The sequence below is a fragment of the Ascaphus truei genome, chromosome 21, assembly GCF_040206685.1.
Source record: "Ascaphus truei isolate aAscTru1 chromosome 21, aAscTru1.hap1, whole genome shotgun sequence".
Lineage (NCBI taxonomy): Eukaryota > Metazoa > Chordata > Amphibia > Anura > Ascaphidae > Ascaphus > Ascaphus truei.
The window spans coordinates 20,915,127-20,935,955 of record NC_134503.1 but is presented as its reverse complement, the minus strand read 5'-3'; the positions used below and the strand labels follow the sequence as shown (position 1 = coordinate 20,935,955).

Genomic DNA, 20,829 nt, shown 5'->3' with positions numbered 1-20,829 from the left:
ATGCCATCACACTGCCTCCACCATGTTTTACAGATGATGTGATATGCTTCGGATCATGAGCCGTTCCAAGCCTTCTCCGTACTTTTCTCTTCCCATCATTCTGGTACAGGTTGCTCTTAGTTTCATCTGTCCAAACAATGCTGTTCCAGAACTGGGCTGGCTTTTTTAGATATTGTTTGACAAAGTCTAATCTGGCCTTTCTATTATTGAGGCTTTTGAATGGCTTGCACCTTGTGGTGAACCCTCTGTATTTGCTCTCGTGAAGTCTTCTCTTTATGGTAGACTTGGATAATGATATGCCTACCTCCTGGAGAATGTTCATCACTTGGCTGGATGTTGTGAAGGGGTTTTTCTTTACCATGGAAAGGATCCTACGATCATCCACCACTGTTGTCTTCTGTGGACGTCCAGGCCTTTTTGTGTTGCAGAGCTCACCAGTGCGTTCTTTTTTTCTCCGAATGTACCAAACTATTGATTTGGCCACTCCTAATGTTCCTGCTATCTCTCTGATGGATTTTCTTTTTTTTTTTTTTTGCAGCCTAAGGATACCCTGTTTCATTTGCATTGAGAGCGCCTTTGACCGCGTGTTGTGGGTTCACAGCAACAGCTTCCAAATGTGAATGCCACACCTGGAATCAACTCTAGACCTTTTACCTGCTGAATTGATGATGAAATAACGAAGGAATAGCCCACACCTGTCCCTGAAACAGCTTTTGAGTCAATTGTGCAATTACTTTTGGTCCCTTGAAAAAGAGGGGGCTACATATTAAAGAGATGTAATTCCTAAACTCTTTCTCCAATTTGGATGTGAATACCATCAAATTAAAGCTGATAGACTGCACTTTAAGCCCATATTCATTATTTAACGGTAACTTGAATTTATTTTGGTACACAGCCGAAATAACAGAACTTCTATCAGTGTCCAATTATTTCCGGGCCTAACTGTATACGTTAGGTGGAATTAAATATATTTAACCCTTTGAATGACCAAGGACATAGGTACTACATCATGGGTTCTGGCACTCTGGGTAGAGCACAGGACGTGATCTGCACTGATGGCAGATGGAAGGGGAAGCTCCTCCCCTTCCGTTCAATCATCAGTGACAGAGCAATCATGTGGCTCCTCAGGCAGGGTTAAGAAAGTCAATTACACTGATATGTCTAAAAAAAATGTTTGTTATATCACTATGTGGAACTGTCCCTTTAACCCTTTTCCCTCCTGAAACTGGCGAAACACCCCAGCACGACCGGACGTCCAGCATTTGCTGCCATGTCATTACTTTGGTAGACCACTGCCCATGCTCCACTTTCATTTTGATCTGGTTAACCACTCCAATTGTGCGGTCCATACCATCATCCCCTAGAAAATTTGCATCTTAATGATGATGTACCTGGTACCTCAAGAGGGCATTGAGCATGTCAGTGCATGTGAAGTACCAGGTACATCTTCTGGGCAGCAGAAAGGTTAAAGAATTGCAAAGCCAATCAATTAACAGCTTTGGTCAGTGAACAGAAGAGTTACTATTTTAGCAAAAGATTCCACAAAGTCTTTAACCCAAGTAGTGGTTCTAAAACCCCACAAGCACACCAGGATTTAGGAATAGTCACAGCACTTGCACACAGATAACTGCTGTTATGTGTATTGGAACAGAATGTTTGTTGGTTGCCTCTGAAACTGGGTCACACCCCGGGCCTCAAGGAGAGTTTTAAGAACCACTGGACCAAGAAAAATATACTTTATAATTACCTGGGATGGTTTCATTGGGCCCATTGCAAATGACCTTTTTTATTGGATCCGCATTGATTGTGTATTCTTCTTTACAAGTTCCATCAAGTTCTGCAGCCTTCACATATACAAAAGGTTCTTGATGAATGGAAACAATCTGTGGATTTAAATGGCTATTAAATAAGATGACCAAGATATCTACAATATAAAAAACATTGATGATTTTAGTGTTGGGCCATCGATTTGGCAACAATTCGTGTTTCTAGTTTCTTTAATTAATTCTTTTTAGACCATTTCCAGATCTCTGCAATGACTATTTCACTTTGTTCACTTTGAAGACCAGGGGGATAAGTATACCCAATGGTTAAAATTAAAAAAAAAAAAGTACTATATATGATATACTGTATGTATAAATAGAAAGGCAGATTTTAATAAACTGAGGTCTAATCTACAAGTAATACTTTGGGATTATATTTTTTGCAGGGAAAAATGAAGAAGATGGGCAGGCTTTGAAACATTGTTATAAAAACACACTCATCAGTGTATACCATTGGGAAAAAAGTATAAAAGTGTGAGGATCCGCCATCCTGGCGGCTGGAGACCGTCTCCTCACCTGGAAACACCTGCTGCCATGGACACCCAGGATGCGCACTCTCCCGGCCCCGGCGCCTGTCTGCCCACCCGCTGGCTCCACCTCCGCCCCTCGCTGCGGCGCGTGGCGAGTGTGCTCATCCAGCCTCCCCTATGACGCACTCCCGAGTCTTCGCCCCCACCCCGGTGATGGACAGGACCGGCGTGGGAGTGACTTGTGCACCGAACTCCGCCCCCTGACCTCAGTGACGCGCGCAGGTCGGCGCGCGCTCGGTCCCGCCTCCGTTCCTGATCAGGTTGCATCATAGGGCACACCTGTGTGCACCAGCAGCCTATAGGATTCGGTTTCCTGGTTCTGCCCTGGCACTTCATTGGAGGATCTCCCTTTATATACAGTACCCTCTTGCTCCAGACTCTCATTGCTGAGCATATTCTTGTGTTACGCCGTGTCTTGCCGCATCCTGTTCCTGCATTTCCTACCTTGCCTTTTTTGCCTTGTCTGTTGATCCTGCTGCTGCCTGACCCTGCTACGTACCTTTGACTCCGCACCCTCTACTCCTGATCTGGATAATTAGGTTATGTGGTATATTGGTGCATCACCACAGTAAGCTCACAAAAACATAAGTCTTTTTGAAGTAAATCCAATATCCAGGAACAATTACATAATAGCAGAAATAATCTTCCCAGGGTAGAATGGGGACCTAGTGGTGCCCACACAGCTACCACAGCGTGTAGTCCCCAATATGAGATCATTCACCCCTGGGGTATAATGTATAAACAGTCCAGTACTAGAGAGGTAACAACACAGGGGCTATAGCCCTTTACCTGACTGTGTGTTCCAGATAAATGGATTCCTCAGCATGCAGTCCTTAGAAGTGAAGGTCCAGATGAGTAGAAGAGAGAAGGAGCACAGCTAGTTACATCCAAGATGCAAATATATGAATAAGGGCAACTCCAGCCAAAGGAAAAATTATCTTATCCTTTATTAGACAGCTTAGCAATGGTATAGGACAACGCACCATCTTGGATGTAACTAGCTGTGCTCCTTCTCTCTTCTACTCATCTGATCCGGATTTACACCTACCTTCCTCCAGTCTCCATATCTGAACCTGGCTACGCACCCTTACGATCCGCTACTCTACAATCCTGAACTTGGCTACGTACCCAGACGATCCGCTACTCTCCAATCCTGATCTGGCAAGTACCCTCTGCTACTCTCACGTCTATACTCCTGACCTGGCTTGCACGACCAATCTACATTCTAGGCGTGGCCACGTGGCTGTGGGTTGGCGTTACTCAATTCCCTACCTCAGCACCGCGGTCGCGCTTTGTTTGTAGTGAGCTAGGTGTTACAGTATGCTCAGCCACACAAACTTCGACCCTGCTGAGTTAGGAAGAGTCCTGAGCACACACGCAAACTACCTGTCCAGTATTGAGGAAAAATTAGTGTTTAGTGATCAAAGCATCCATTCCCTTCAGGAGAACTTCAGGTCTCTTACTCGTTCTCTCCAAGAGCCTCGGTCCCCTCTTGCCCCTGCTGTCCCTGAGTCTGCCACTATGGCCTCTTCACACATCTCCCAAGAACCCCGGTTACCTGCTCCTAATCGCTCTGGGGGTGACCCTCACGAGTGCCGGGGATTTCTTAACCAGTGCTTTATCCAATTCGAAATGAACCCATCCTGCTTCACAGCACCCCGTGCCAAAGTGGCATATATTGTTTCTCTTCTCATGAACAACGCTCTTGCCTGGGCCTCTCCCATCTGGGAAAGAAGATCCAACCTCACTTAGGATATCGGATCCTTCACCAGGGAGTTCCGGAAGGTGTTTGATACACCCTGCTGCCTCTGCACTATTCCATGTTTCTCAACGGAATTGTCCTGTTGCTAGATACGCACTTGAATTTAGGACTATAGCTGCAGATACAGATTGGAATGACGAAGCCCTGTCCGCGGCCTTCTGGCAGGGGCTATCCGAAGCCTTGAAGGATGAACTGGCAACCAACGATCGCCCGACCGATTTGGAAGAACTAATCGAGAACTAAACTGCATCAAGGTGGATCATCTCTTATAGGAAAGGAGATCAGAGGGTGTTCATCATCGTGTCACTCCACCCCGGATCACTCCCGGTCAGGTGAGCCAATCTGAGATTCCGCTCCCGGATACATCCAAACCTATGCAATTGGGGGTACCAGTCTTTCCAAATCCGAGAAGCAACGATGCAAGAATGCCGGTTTATGTCTTTACTGCCGTTCATCTGGACATTTTGCTTACTTCTATCCCCAAAAGTCAGGAAACGCAAAGTTCCCGTTAGACCTGGAGGAGTCTCATTGGGAACGCTTTCTCTTTTCCCTTCTCGCATTCTTCTCCCCATCACTCTCTTTGGGGAGGGCTTCCAAGTCTCTACGCTTGCTTTCCTCTATTCATGTTCTGGGGGAAACTTCATATATCAAGCATTCGCATCTGGTCCCTACTAGGCGTCGAAAAAGTCCCATTGCTCTTGAAGCCAATTACGGAAGACCTCTTCAGCCAGCTTTTATCTCACCGTCTCTGGGGTACTTCATCTCAAAATTGAGAATAATTACCTGGAAAAGATTCAACTCAATGTTATTCACACACCATCCATTAGCGTGATCCTCTGCCTTCCCTGGTTACAGATTCATAACTCCCGGGTGGACTTGCTCAACAAAGAACCCATTCAGGGGAGCTCTTTCTGCAAAAACAACTGCATCATTGAAGCAAGTAGTATTCGGGGTACCACCGTGTCCGAAGAGAAGGAAAGGGTACAATTGCCAGAGGAGTATGCCGAGTTCTGGGAGTTGTTCGATATGGTCAAATATGAGGTTCTTCCTCCTCATCGTCCGTTCGATTGTCCCATTGATCTGCTTCCAGGCCCTACATCACCAAGGGGAACCTCTTACTTGTTGTCTATGCCTGAAACCAAGGCAATGAAGGAATATATTGCAGAGAATTTACAGAAAGGATTTATACGTAAGTCCACCTTTCCTGCGGGCGCTGGTTTTTTCTTCGTGAAGAAGAAGGACGGAGCCTTACGTTATTACATAGACTACCGGGATCTCAACAAAATTACCGTGAAAAATCGTTATCCTCTTCCCATCATTTCTGAACTTTTCGATCGATTACAAGGAGCTAATATTTTCTCTAAATTGAATCTACGAGGTGCCTACAATCTTGTCAGGATCCGTCAGGGTGATGAATGGAAAACTGCTTTCAACACCAGAGATGGACATTATGAGTACAGCCGCAATCCCATTTATTCTCCAACATCTCCGAATTTTTTCTGGGATATTTTCCGAATGCCACGCACTTCACCGCACTTCACCGCACTTCACCGCGTTCATGCCGCATTCATACCGCATTCACGTTCATGCATTCAATATTACGAGCGCTACAATACCGGAGCATATTCCGGAAAAAAAAAATACTGCATCTGACCGCGGTAATCAGAGTTGCGCCAATACAGCCGCATTAGGATAAAGGCGGCCGCCACTGTACCTGGCCATGCCTATTGGTCTGTGCAACGCCCCAGCCGTGTTTCAATATTTCGTCAATTAAGTTTTTAGGAATCTTCTCAACTCCTTTGTAATCATCTATCTCGATGACATCCTAATCTTTTCTAAATCCAAACAGGAACACATTAAACATGTTAAACAAGTGCTCCTTCGCATACGTATGACCAGACTTTTTGCCAAACTCGAGAAATGTCATTTTCCTCAAACCTCTACTATTTTTCTTGAATATATCATTTCTGACACTGGCCTCACCATGGATCCTGCCAAGGTCAAAGCAGTACTGGATTGGCCTCAGCCCACCACACTTAAAGCAGTGAAGCAATTTATTGGATTCTCAAATTATTATCGCAGGTTTATCCAGAATTTGTCTTCTCAGGTGCCCCCACTCACGGAATTAACCAAGAAATGAGCAGATCCTGCTTCCTGGCCCACTTCTGTGCTTCAGTCTTTTGCACTTCTCAAGAAGGCATTTGTGTCCGCCCCTGTTCTTACCCATCCTGATCCTAAACTTCCTTTTACTCTTGAAATTGATGCCTCTGACATTACATAGTTACATAGTTACAATGTAGATGAGGTTGAAAAAAGACGTAGGTACATCAAGTTCAACCTATGCTAAATTTAGACAACAGATACTTTATCCTATATCTATACTTACTTATTGATCCACAGGAAGGCAAACAAAAAACCGCGGTGTCATATCATCCAATGATATCTCATAAGGGGAAAAATTAATTCCTTCCTGACTCCAAGAATTGGCAATCGGATTAATCCCTGGATCAACATCCTTCCCATGTATACTTATTTGGTATATCCCTGTATACCTTTCCCATCTAAAAAGATGTCCAACCTTTTTTTGAACAAATCTATTGTATCTGCCATCACAGTCTCCATGGGTAATGAAGTCCACATTTTAACTGTCCTTACTGTAAAGAACCCTTTCCTTTGTTGCTGGGGAAATCTCCTTTCCTCCAACCTTAAGGGATGGCCCCGAGTCCTTTGTACTGCCCGTGGGAGGAATAGTTCTTTTGAAAGCTCCTTGTATTGTCCCTGAATATATTTGTATATAGTTATCATATCCCCTCTTAGACGCCTCTTTTCTAATGTAAATAAATCTAATTTAGCTAGCCTCTCCTCATAAGTTAGATTGTCCATCCCCTTTATTAATTTGGTGGCTCCTCTCTGCACTCTCTCTTGTTCCATAATGTCTTTTCTTAGGATTGGTGCCCAAAATTGTACTCCATTTTCAAGGTGTGGTCTTACTAATGCTTTGTAAAGGGCCATAATTATGTTTACTTCCATTCCATCCATTGCCCGTTTGATGTAAGATAAGATCTTGTTTGCCTTTGTAGCTACTGCATGACTTTGGGCACTATTGCTAAGCCTGCTGTCTACAAGCACTCCTAAATCATTCTCCATCAAGGATTCCCCCAATATATCTCCATTTAATTTGTATGTCGTCTTTTTATTCTTGCATCCCAAATGCATAACCTTACATTTATTTGTATTAAACCTCATCTGCCATTTATCTGCCCACGTTTCCAGTCTCTCCAAGTCCTTCTGAAGAGAAATTACATCCTGCTCTGATTCTATTACCTTACACAATTTAGTATTATCAGCAAATATGGAGACTTTGCTCTCGATCCCAACCTCAAGGTCATTAATAAACAAGTTAAAAAGCAGTGGTCCCAGTACCGATCCCTAAGGTACTCCACTCACTACTTTAGCCCAACCTGCAAAAGTTCCATTTATGACAACCCTCTGTTGTCTGTCCTTTAACCAGTTTTCAATCAGGTGCATATATTATTACTGAGTCCAATTTTCTTTATTTTGTACACCAACCTCTTGTGTGAAACCGTATCAAAAGCCTTTGCAACATCTAAGTAGACCACATCAACTGCATTACCCTGGTCTAAATTCCTACTTACCTCCTCAAAGAAACAAATAAGGTTAGTTTGGCATGATCTATCCTTCATAAATCCATGCTGACGATTACTAATAATTTTGTTTTCCATTAGGTATTCCTGAATATTATCCTGTATTTTCCATCAAGTAGTTTCCCCACTATTGAAGTCAGGCTTACAGGTCTGTAATTTCCCGGTTGTGATCTAGCTCCCTTTTTAAATATAGGCACCACATCTGCTTTACGCCAATCTTGTGCTACTGAGCCTGTGGAAATGGAGTCTTTGAATATTAAATATAATGGTTTGGCTATTACTGAGCTTAACACATTGATAACTCTTGGATGTATGACATCGGGGCCAGGTGCCTTATTTACTTTAATTTTTTCAAGTTGCTTATGAACTTCTTCCTCAGTTAACCAATTGTTCATTAATATGGAGGTTGTGGCTTCCTCCTGCGGCACTACTATTGAACTTGATTCTTCCCTGGTAAACACAGAGGCAAAGAATGTGTTTAATACCTCTGCTTTTTCCTTATCTCCAATAATCTGCCTACGCATCTCACAGTGAAAGGGTCCTATATTTTCTTTTCTCATTTTTTTGTTATTAAGATACTTAGAGAACTTTTTTGGGTTGACCTTACTTTCTACGTTGAAGTACACGTGACGTCATCACGCTGATGTCCACGCGGCTTGTGGAGAAGGCACGACCAGTCCCGGTCACTTCCTGGAACTGCAGCCGCTGACACGCTTACGATCAGGTTGTATCTCACCTAACCGAGGAGTTTTTGATACTCCATTACCTACTGCAGCATACCATTGCTTTATTTAACTTTGGTCACGCAACCACACATACCTATTGTGTGGATTTATGCAGTATTGTGGCAGCCTATCCCTAGGCTCTGGACATTGAGAGTCCTTTGCCTGCTTCTGTGCCTACACACATTTGGGGATTTTAATATGCATTGTGTATGCATTTTTATGGTGTCTCGTCGTTTTTAAACATTATTGATTAAAAGTTTTTTATTTTCATTTGAGTGTGACCTTCGCGGCTTACCCTAATAAGGGAATAGGCCATTCAGTGGCCCCTTGACAGATGACGTTGTACTACACTGGCGACACACTTTATTCGAGCTCGGCTAGTCCCACGAATTCGGGTATACCCGGGTGTATTGAGGTTTGTGACTGTTTTCTGCCCGAGTGCATTGAGTTATTTTCCGGCAGGGATTGAAGCATTTTATTCCCGTTGGCTGCAATACTGCACACTACATATATATATATACTGCATTACAATTCATGAATTTATGCCATCTGGTAGACACGCGAAGCATTGCAGCCTATTAAATCCTAATCATTATCATTTAACAGATCAGCCGCCCATCAGCCAGGCATGAACCCAGGCTGGGAAGGCAAATGCAACGGGGCTTGTCAGAGGTGAGGAGCGGCGCATTCCAGGTATCTGCCAGGTACATACCGGGTATTTGCTCGAATAAAGTGTGTCGGTGCAGTATCAATGTCACCTATCCAGAGTGCAATTATAGGGGGCTTTATGTAATCATCTGATTATTTATGTGTTGTTACGTTGAAGTAGGTCCTGTCCAGAGAAAGAATCCCCTGTCCAGGTTGCATCCTTGTGCTTTTTTTTTTTTTAATTCTCCGGCCGAATGCAACTACGATATCGGGAATCGTGAACACCTGGCCTTGAAATTAGCTCTTGAAGAATGGAGACATCTTTTGGAAGGTACTGAAGACCCTATAACTATCCTGACTGACCACAAAAATGTGTTATACATTGAGGGAGCACGTCGCCTGGGAGCCCGTCAAGCCAGATGGTCACTATTCTTCCCTAGATTTAATTTTATAATTTCCTATCTCCCTGGATCCATGAATGTCAAGGCTGATGTCTTATCTCATCAAGTCTCTCTAGACAACAAGTTGGAGGACCAGCAGAAACCCCTCCTCTCTCCTATATGTATTCTTTCGGCCACTGCTTTCGGAGCACTCAAACACATTTTCCGCCAACAAAGTCACATTCCTTCGGGCATCTCACCTCCTCGAGATCGTCTCTTCACTTCGTCTCTGCACCGCAAGAAAGTTCTCGAGTGGAGCCATGTGACGAGATCAGGGGTAATCAGGCCTAAATAAAGGTGTTATACCCGGCTGATTAACCCCAACTCGCATTGGGGATGAAGGGGTTAAAAGTATTTGCACTGCACTACTGTATTTGCCCTGTCCCAGCCTTTTTAACACCCATTTGCAGGCTATTCCTTGCCTGCTGTAATGAAAGTAAATGCATAGCCTGCTATATCCTTTTGAGACACAAGATGGAGTAGTGAGCGCCAAAGCCAGCGCTGATTGAAGAAGCGTGGCATAAGTTTAAAGAGCCGTTTGTAGAATGGGTATCCATTTCTATCGGTTTGACCCTGTAACCACAAGTCAATTTAATAAGTGGTTTGCGGTTAAGTTCTGAAGTGTTTTACTGATAGAATGTATCCGTGCCTTGTTAGCTCCGTAACTTGAAAGGCGGTAAGTCAATTGCCGTGGGAACTGTGTCAATTGACCTGAGGATTCGGTGAACTTGGCTTCCACATGCCGGCATTTCAATTAGGAGGGCTAACTCGAGAACGGAGGCACCCAGCACCCTGGTTTTTGGTGTGCAAGTGTAAATAAATAAAACACGAAGATACATATAAAAATTACAGTGATAGTAAACCCAGAACATGAAATTTGAATAAAGTGTGTAAGACTGTGATTTTAAAATGTACAGGCAGGAACTGTTTTTTCTGTAAGCCGAGAAAAATCCTCTGACATGTAAAAGTGCTAGCTGAGGGTATTTTCTTCCTGATCCTTCAAAGGGGTCCCGCTGAGCTGGCGACCCTCAGTCTAAAGGAGTGACCAGGATGAAAAGCCTCAGAGTACCAAATTATAAACATGGCCGGAATTCTGATAAGTACCAGATCATGGGCCATTGACACCTTGGGGCCAAACCCCAGACTCAGGGGTGCCAGAAAAAGGGTATATCTCCGGTATGCAAAGTTGCATAGTTGTCAAGCTGACACATGCCAATAAATTCCAAACCATGAAGGTGAAGTCCAATTGGAAGTCCTTGGATAACAAAGGAATTGTGCTGACAACTCTCCTCCCAGACCGTGCAAAGGGGCGTGGGGGCGTGACGTCAGGGGCGTGACGTCATATCCGCTGGAAAGCCCTGCAGTTCGAGTGATTCATCTCCCACCCACATTACGTGGGGACGCCCGTGAGGGAGCTCCGGTCGCCATCTTTGGAGGACTTCACCATCAATTCTGTGTTAACTGCTTTTACCCAACTGGGGTCCTGTAAGTAGGATTCCAGTTTTACCCCCCTGGATATCCCACCTCCGTAACCCACAGTTGTGTTAATAAATAGCTTTTTAATATTACTTTTAGCCTTGCTAGTGTTGGTGTGTTGTCTGTCCTGTTTGTTATGTGTTGTTAGTTGGTACTGTTTTTAAGTCAACAGTATTTGGCATACTGCACCATAATCTGTTTTCTTTTTGCTTTCTCCTTTGCACGGTCTGGGAGGAGAGTTGTCAGCACAATTCCTTTGTTATCCAAGGACTTCCAATTGGACTTCACCTTCATGGTTTGGAATTTATTGACATTTATTTTTTGGCGCCGGTTTTTTTCCTTTTTTTCCATGGTTCTTTACTGACTGTACGGTCAGTCTTTAACTGGCTGCCAGTTGTTTGTAATTTGCACTAATTATTTTACTTAGTTCACATTTATTATCCATTAGCGCTGTTTCACACCGTCTTTTTCTGTTTTAAGCTGACACATGCGCTTTGCAAACCGGAAAGCCTTTTTGCCTGGTTTTGCAAACTGCAGGCAAAACGGTGATTGGTAGGTTAAAGATTCACACGGCAGGGATTGGGTGTACATGTTAAGGATACAATGGATCAGCCTATAACTGTGCCCCCCGGACCATCCTCAGTGTGATCCAGATACGATTCATGATGTGACTACGCTTTACGCAGGATTTCGGTCAAGCACAGCGGTAGCGGTGCCAGAAGACAAGGGGTTAATAATATCGCAACTAAGAATTTAACCCAAACTTCGGAATTCGTTAGCCCTGGTTACTCCCGAACGAATCTCTATGAAATTCTTTGATTTGGCTAAGATATCAGATCAGCAAGTTGCGATCTAGCCACGGGACCTTTAAACAAAGACTGCATTTCTTGCGCTTTCGGGAAAAGGACAATTTATTTCGTTCCCCCATCCCAGTAAGTGTTGTTTTAAGTGTATTCTGAAGTTGTCGTGTGTTTGTCTATTAAGGAAATAAATCGCAATTTATTTTTCTCCTTGTTCTGTTCAATCGAGTACCCAGAAATATAAAAAGTGTTGGCAAAGTTGTGTCCACCGTAACAAGCCACTGCTCCAAATCTGCGGGACATCCCAGCACCAAGCGGACCCTGGATCTCATTTCCCATACATTTTGGTGGCCTGGGATGCAAAAGGATGTAAAAACTTTCATAGCTACGTGCCCAACATGTGCCAGGACTAAAACTCCCAGAATCCTTCCCTCAGGTCTTCTTCAACCTCTGCCTGTTCCAGATCGGCCATGGACACACCTGTCCATGGATTTCATTGTTGATTTACCTATCTCCAAGGATATGAACCCGATTCTCGTGGTAGTGGACCGATTCTTGAAACAGTCTCCCAAATTCTCCTAAACTAGCCGATATCTTCATCAAGGAGATCTTCCGCATACATGGAGTACCTCAAACCTGGCGACAGGGTCTGGCTGTCATCCAGGAATATCAGGCTGAAGGTCCCCTCTATGAAATTTGCTCCCAGATTTCTTGGACCCGTCTCTATCTCCGAGAGGATCAATCCGGTTGCTTATCGACTCTCTCTTCTTCCTTCCATGAGGATTCCTTTGGTGTTTCATGTTTCACTTCTCAATCCCGTGGTCCAGAACACATATTCGGTCACTGTTCCTTCTACTTCTCCTCATATAGTTCAAGGCCAACCCGATTATGAGATACAGTCTATTCTGGATTCCAAGATTTCCAGAGGATTACCACATTATCTGGTGCATTGGAGAGGTTTCGGTCCGGAGGAAAAGTCCTGGATTCCAAGTCATCGGGTTCACGCAGTCAGACTGATCCGTATCTTTCATACGAAATTTCCAAACAAGCCTTCGTTGAGTCGCCCGGAGGTCACTCCTAAAGGGGGGAGGGTTCTGTGAGGATTCGCCATCCTGGCAGCTGTAGACCGTCTCCTCACCTGGAAACATATTTACTAACCAGTATTCTGCAATAAGCAGAAGACACCTTATACCCCTTCTTAAGGAATTACAGCAGCGAGAAAAGTAGTGAATCCCAATGAAAATGACGGAAATTCCATAGTTTTTTCATGATAACTTTCTTGGATCAAAACCAGTATTTTCTTAAATATCCAATATGTTTCATAGTAACTAATTCCATGTCTTTTGAAACAAAATGATGGATGAATTAAAGAAACAATGAGAAATTAAGAGTCAGGGTATGTGCATGTTGAGATCCTGGGTTTGAACCATCAAGTCCTACTCACTTGAAGTCAAATATAGGGAGAAGGTGTGGCTCAGTGAGTAACGACACAGACTGGCACTGAGTTTTAAGCATGGGAGCCTGGCTCAATTCCCAGTGTCCTTGGGCAAGTCCCTTTATCTACCAAAAACATAGATTGCAAGCTCCACGGGGCAGGGACCTGTGCCTGCAAAAATGTCTCTGTAAAACGCTACGTAAAACTAGCAGCACTATACCAAAACATGCTAAAAAAAAATGTCCTACCTTACTGTAAGGAATGGGGGAACGCGTTCCTTGCGGCACGCTACCTCCTGCTGTACAGCCTTCAGCTCCAAAGAAACTGAGAGCGCGTCCCCCGCGGCGTGCTTCCTCTCTGCACCATGCTGTGCAGTCTCCCGTGCACCTTACAGTGTGCGCGCACACGCAGGGCTTTCAGAGATTCCACTCCACTGCTTGGCTCCGCCCCTCCGCTTACGCCGACACGTGACACGCGTGCACCGCACTACAGCTCCACTGCTTGGCTCTGCCCCTGCAGCTGTGCATCAAGTCTAATTGCCCTCACCTGTCTCCTGCATCTACAGCCGTTCCCTGCCTCCATTGTACTCACACCTCTGCTCCTCCCCTCACTTCTATTGGTCTTCCCTCACTATATATGCTCAGACGTCCCACTCATTCTTTGGCTGAGCATAGTCATAGGTGACCTTGTGTTCCCACTGCCTTGTTCCTGTGTGTACTTTGTTGCGGCTTGTCTCCCTGTGTACGACCCAGCTAGACTTTGGACCATTCTCTGGATTAATGACCCCGGCTTGCCTCTGACCTTCCACTCTTCTCCATCCCTGACCACGGCTAACGGACACTCAACTACTCTCCTGGCTCCAACCCTAGACCATGGCACTCCAGACTCCGACTACCCACCTGGCACCTACCTACGACCTCGGCAAGTACTACGACTAACCCACACTCTCCAATCCAGAACCGGTGATCTTGACTATCCACCCTCCAGGCGTGCCTCCGCTGCTGTGGGTGCGCAGTCTAATACTTTCCTACCTCTGTACCGGGGTCCAGCGTCCCGCCTCATGGTGAGCGCAAGCGTTACACTTACCTGCCCCAAGTCTTTATTGCCGATCATATTAGATCACAGTGAAGGGGCTTATTCAGGCAATTAGAGGTAGAACAAGGTAGGTGATTACCCCCTCCCCCTCACCATTCCCCTCTTCCCTTCCTCTATGCATCCCCTCCCCTCTTTTCCTTTCCTTTTTCTTTATTGGTATAACTCCCCATGCAATAATGCTGTATATGTATTCCTTCTTGTAATAACTGTTTGAAATGCAATAAACTTTGAGGACAAAAAAAGAGTCAGGGTATGTGCAAATGTATGTCAACCCCTGTTCTTTTTCTGCTAAATTAAAGGGGATAATTAGAATAGATGACCAAGAAGACTTCTGGAATAATGTTTTCTGTACAGTCAAGTCAAAGGTAGAACCTTTTGGCCTCAATGGGAAATATTATGTTTGGCAAAACCCAAACACTGCATTCGAACAGAAGAACCTCATCCCAACAGTCAAGCATGGTGGTGGGAGTGTGAGGATTTGGGGCTGCTTTGCTGCCTCAGAACCTGGATGGCTCACCATCATTGACATAACCTGCATTATATCAAAAGATTCTAGAGGAGAATGACAGGTCATCCGTCCATGAGCTGAAGCTGAACCGAAAGTGGGTTATACATCAAAACAATAATCCTAAACATACAAGCAGATCTACAAAAGAATGGATGCAGAAGAAAAAATTCTGTGTTTTAGAATGGCCTAGCCAAAGTCTGAACCTAAACCCCATCGAAATGTTGTGGCAGGACATAAAGCGAGCTATTCATGCAAGGAAGCCCTCAGTTGTCACTGAGTTGAAGCAGTTCTGTAAGGAAGAATGGGCCAAAATTCCTCAAATATGATGTGAGAGACTGACCAGCAGTTACAGGAAATGCTTAATTACGTCATTGCTGCTCTAGGGGGCGCCACCAGGTACTGAATCTTTAGGTTCACATACTTTTTCACAAATGGATATTGAATGTTGAATCATTTGTGGATAAATAAATGCTGAAAAGGTATAATTTGTTTGATAAGGTTTTCTTTATCTATTATTAGAACTTAGATTAAGATCTAATAACATTTTAGGTTTGAAATATATTAAATGTGTGAGAATCCTAAATGGGTTCACAAAACTTTTTCTTGCCACTGTACAGTAGCTGTAAGGCATCTTCCGGTTCCGGGAATCCTGAGCTCGCGTATTCTGAAACAGAAGCAGTTTCCGGTTCCGGGAAGTGTCTAATGGCAGAAGACGGCTTAGTAAATATGTCCCAATTTGCATGAATACATCAAAGCATCTTTGTATTGTACTTCAAATATATATATGTTACACTGTTATTACAAGTTGTATACCTTTAGCCTGGTTGACATTTGATAACCTTGTGGTTTCTCCGTTTCTCCACCTGGCCAAATTATCTTTCTGTCATTTTGTAAAACCTGCAAGATTCAAATAGCAAAATGCAAGATGTTAGGTGGACCATTAGAAAAATTTACTTTTGACACAGTAATTAAGTAAGTACAGCTGTATTGGTGATTTTTTTTTAAATGTATCAATTGATCATTTGGAATTGTAAAATATGTAATTCTTCAAAGTTTCAATTTAGTGTGCGTATATTATTAAATGTAGCACCCGTTTTATAATATCAGTCATTATAATTGCTGTTCACCTTTCCCTTCATGCTGTTCATAATTTTATTACTAAATATATTCTGACCACAGATCATTATAAGGTCTTAGCTTAATAATGCTATTAATAAAATACAGCTCTGGAGTAAACATCATTTATCAAAGTATGACTTTGTAATAATTCCTGATTGGTTGCACCTGTAGGAATCTGAATAATTGTTTATAGTACATCAAATACAATACTTACGTGGCTGCCATTGAAGATTCCGACTTGAACCAGTTTGCGGTTTTGCAGGTTCATAATACTATAATTGGCAAATTTTCGGTCCCCATCCTCGTTGAATTCTACTCTTCCTGTTACACCTTCTGGGTACTTGGAAGACATGAGAACCCTAAAGTAAGATGCAATACAATGTTGCTGTTATTTCTGAACGGAGCTTTCTGATGAACATTTAAAAAAATAAACTTAAAATCCAACATATTTTAATTGTTCAGATTTTGGATGTTTTAAAAGACTAATGGGGCTATTTAATGGCAATGTGGAGCAAAAATGGAGCAAAGAGGAAAAAGGTTCATTCTGATCCTCTTTGCGTCAATGAGTCTTTGCTTTTATTTTGCCCCATGTACACACCTGTTTACGATTAGCGCAGTCAATAGGAAGAGTTATCTAGTGCACATATTATAATAAATTCTGCACCTATCTTACTTGATTTATTTTCCACTTATATGCACCAAAAGGTGGCATTAAATGTTTCTGCTTTATAATTTGCATCAGATGTAAGAAGCTTAACAAACAAATACTGTACATCCTCAATGTAGAGGTTTTATGCATTTCTTAGAATAAAATCGTGTCCGTGTGTAATAGAGCACCTTTTAAACAGTGGTCCCGTTTTCCAGATATTGGTATTTCCAACACAACCTCTTGGCGGGTCAGTGATATTCTCCTTTTCAAACAAGTCATGAATCGCCTGACCAACTATTGCAACAGCATCACTAATATGGGCCGATTCATTTTTTCCATTAATCAATTGAAGACCGATAACTCCTAAACGGAACAGAGAGAAACAAAACGTTATCTCGGACCACAACCATGAAAACCACTCTGTGCTTTGAAATTATATTGATGATCATTTTGTACTCTACTTAGTTAATATGACCCAAAATACCTGCATAGGAAGATTATTTATTTGTATTAATCAAGAATCTGATCACTCTCTGCCGAATAATTAATGTTAATATAAAATTATTATGGATTGACAACTTGTAAAGCTTAGGAAATGGAAGGTTGGAAGATATGTATTTCTTGTTCTTAAACAAATTCCCTGTGGACTTCTTGTAATTTTTCATTGTACTGTTAATTGTTATGGTTCTGTGTATTTAAGAACTCAGGGAGTCTATGTATAAAGGCAGTTTTAAATGCACTTTTGGTCCCCTAATTAATACAATTAGAAGCAATCCGCAATAATTGCCAATAATTTGAACTAATGAGTTGTAAAATTTGCATAACTTCGCTTTTCACAATATTGAAAAAGGACTTACAACAATCTTAAGAGAAACAGGATAAAGATGTATTATTAAGGCACTTGGGGCCATATTCACTAGGTGATGCTGAACCACAATTTATGGCTCTGTAAACCTCACCGCCTATTACCTTGACTTTGTATAATTTCCCATTCATTAAGCTGCTTTAGGATATTATGAGGTTTGGGGCAAGGGACCTTATGTCCTCCAACTAAACAACCCTTTAATATCTGACAAAACTGTATCTGTGTTGAAAATATATAACAACACTAAAACCAACCAAACATACGATCTATCACAGATGAGAGGCCTAGACATTTTCTGTTAGAGTCCCTGAGGTGACATAGAAGAAGGTAATGTGTCAGCAGCATTACAGTACTGTACCATCAGGTGCATATCGTAAGGCACTTCCAGATATCTCTCTTTCTCCCACCAACCAGACATATCCGGATCCTGTCATGTTGAGGATTGCTGCTGATTTGTAGACAGCGGTTGCATCATCCTCGCTGCAACAGATAAACATAAATGCACATGTGCAAGTTATCACATAGCTGGATTCACCCATTCTTCTATTTTTGTGATAAGTTCTATATCAATAGGGAGGAGTCAATGGTTTGGTTATCTCCTGCAAACGTTTGTGCAGCTCTGATGTCCCAATTACACACACAGCCAATGGAGGCCTATACAAAGGTTTCATTACAGGTGAGACTTGGATTCGGACAAGGATTATGGGAAAAGGTACAGCACTTATATACAGTAGAACAAAGAAAGATTGACACCGGGCGCTTCTAATAATAAAATAATAAAAAGTGATAAGAAATATATATATAATATAATAACTGTGAACCTCAAAAATGTATATATATATATATATATATAGTGAATTAAATAACCTTCACAAAAGACCGTGATACATAAAAGTAAAATGTGAAATACAAATAAGTAAATAGCAGCTCTACACCCTTTAAAGGACTGTCCAGGTCCAAAATTCTTGCGTTGTCTTCCAGGTGGGGGGGAGCGCTTTAATCTCAAGGTGATATGCAGAAAAAAAATGGAAAATACAATAGTGCAGATGGTAATAAAAAATATATGTGTATATAATAGTCTCTGTGTTGGTCTCACTCACAGTAGATCAAATGTATCAAACGTATCAGAGATCCATCTCTCTCTGATAGGAGCCCTTTGCTGGAAGCCCTCTGGAGATGGAAGTCTTACAGCTGTATATCTGGTAGGCTTGATGTATGTACATAAAGTGCTATATATACCTCCCAAGGATTGTAAAAAAAGTTGTGTGTGCTGTGCACGCGCATAGTAAGTGAAACTTCTTTGACTTTTGTCACAGAAATTGTATTTGTGTTGGTGATGTTTTAATTAAAAATCAAAATAAAATTTCATTGACAAAACGCAAATAAATTTGACTTATAATGCGCGTGCTCGGCACACATCCCCTGTATTAGCTATTTGCACTAAGTGTGAATTCCTTGTGTGTATGTGTGTCAATCAGTGTGTGTGTGTGTGTGTGTGTGTCAGTCAGTGTGTGTGTGTGTGTGTGTGTGTGTCAGACAGTGTATGTGTGTATGTCAGACAGTGTATGTGTATCAGTCAGTGTGTGTGTGTGTATGTGTGTGTCAGTCAGTGTGTGTGTGTATGTGTGTCAGTCAGTGTGTGTGTGTGTATGTGTGTCAGTCAGTGTGTGTGTATGTGTGTCAGTCAGTGTGTGTGTGTATGTGTGTCAGTCAGTGTATGTGTGTATGTATCAGTCTGTTGCTAGGATACGGCAGGTGCTGGGTAGACAATTACCCTCTATTGGCTATAGAGGGCAGGGTATTTGCCCACAGTGCACAGATTTCAGGGCAGCTCCCTCTTTGCACATGAACACTGACAGGAGAGGGTTTCCTGGGTGGGGACAGTGACAGGAGAGGGTCCCCTGGGTGGGGACAGTGACAGGGGAGGGACCCCTGGGTGGGGACAGTGACAGGTGGGGAGGGACCCCTGGGTGGGGACAGTGACAGGTGAGGAGGGACCCCTGGGTGGGGACAGTGACAGGAGAGGGACCCCTGGGTGGGGACAGTGACAGGTGAGGAGGGACCCCTGGGTGGGGACAGTGACAGGGGAGGGACCCCTGGGTGGGGACAGTGACAGGTGAGGAGGGACCCCTGGGCGGGGACAGTGACAGGAGAGGGTCCCCTGGACCCTTTGCCTCATACATCTGTCCTTAAGCCCAGGTCACAGTCCTGAGCCAGCCCTGGCATTCTATCCCCCCATTACTCCCTGCCTGAGGTCCCGTCACAGGGGTGGTTGCACTCATTGTCTCACAAGTGAACCTGTCTCCATCCATTCAGCAAGAACCACAAGTACCACAATGCACTGAGCGGGCTGGAACCCGGAAGTGGGGGTCTCAGCCTGACATGCGCCCATTCGCTGCACCCCGATTATGTGACCCTTTCTCCTGCCCCCCGCTCGGACATTATTGGGGGTCTCCCTCACCATGGCTCCTCCTCGCAGCTGCTGCTGCCGCCGCCACCCTCCGGGCCTTCCTCCCGGCAGGCCTCGCTGCTGCCGCTCTCCAGACCTTCCTCCCGGCAGGCCTCTCTGCTTCCGGCCTCCCCGGTACCGGAGGGGGCACAGGACAGGGATACTCTAGCCCGCGCCAGAGACATCAGAGCGTTTCCTGCTGCAGGAGGCTCCCGGTGGAGGTACGGGGCCACAAGGGGGTTACAGGAGGGTACGAAAATGCGCGTGGGGCGCTCTTCCTCACCCCCCTCTGATGGTGCTGTGGGGGACGCATTCCCTTGCACAGCCAACACCAACAGCCTCTTCTGCCGCCATCACAGCTGCGCATGCGCGGCATGGGAGCAGGAGCAGCAATGGCGGACGCTGACTCGCCCCCGATAGCAGCACAGTTGCGCAGCATGCAGACCCCGCAGCCATAGGTGTTGGCTTCCTCCGGCAGCCAGGTCAGCGGCCTCCAGCCCCCCGGGGAGCTGCTGTAACAATGCATCTGGGGGGAATGGCGGCACGCATGTGCTGGAGCGACCAGGGCTGAGGGGAGGGGATAGCCAACACAACAGCGCATGCGCGGCATGGCAGCAGGCAGCCAGCGGGGAACAGCAGCCGTTAGGAGCAGCGCCGGCGGCTATCGCCGCCGCCGCATCTGATTTTGTGAGCGGTTGGAATGTCAGTGTTGGGGTCGGGCTGAGCCAGAACCTCTTTGATTGATTGGACATTGAACATTGATTGGCTGGGACAGGAGACGGGGGACTGTGCGCAATACTAGCTGGGGCAGAAAAAAAAGATTGCTATTTGCTTTTACCC

At 44.1% G+C, this 20,829-nt stretch overlaps 1 protein-coding gene across 10 annotated transcripts in view; it reads right to left on the bottom strand.

Moving 5' to 3' along the window:
* Positions 1–20,829, bottom strand: part of GRIN1 (glutamate ionotropic receptor NMDA type subunit 1) — a 197,752-nt gene that overhangs the window by 94,773 nt on the left and 82,150 nt on the right. For all 10 annotated transcript variants that reach the window (XM_075579303.1, XM_075579306.1, XM_075579305.1 and 7 more), the window contains 5 exons: positions 17,899–18,020; positions 16,864–17,038; positions 16,241–16,385; positions 15,721–15,804; positions 1,748–1,883 (listed from right to left, as the gene is read on the bottom strand). In XM_075579303.1, the coding sequence (XP_075435418.1) occupies positions 1,748–1,883; positions 15,721–15,804; positions 16,241–16,385; positions 16,864–17,038; positions 17,899–18,020 (662 nt within the window). The remainder of the gene's footprint in view (positions 1–1,747; positions 1,884–15,720; positions 15,805–16,240; positions 16,386–16,863; positions 17,039–17,898; positions 18,021–20,829) is intronic.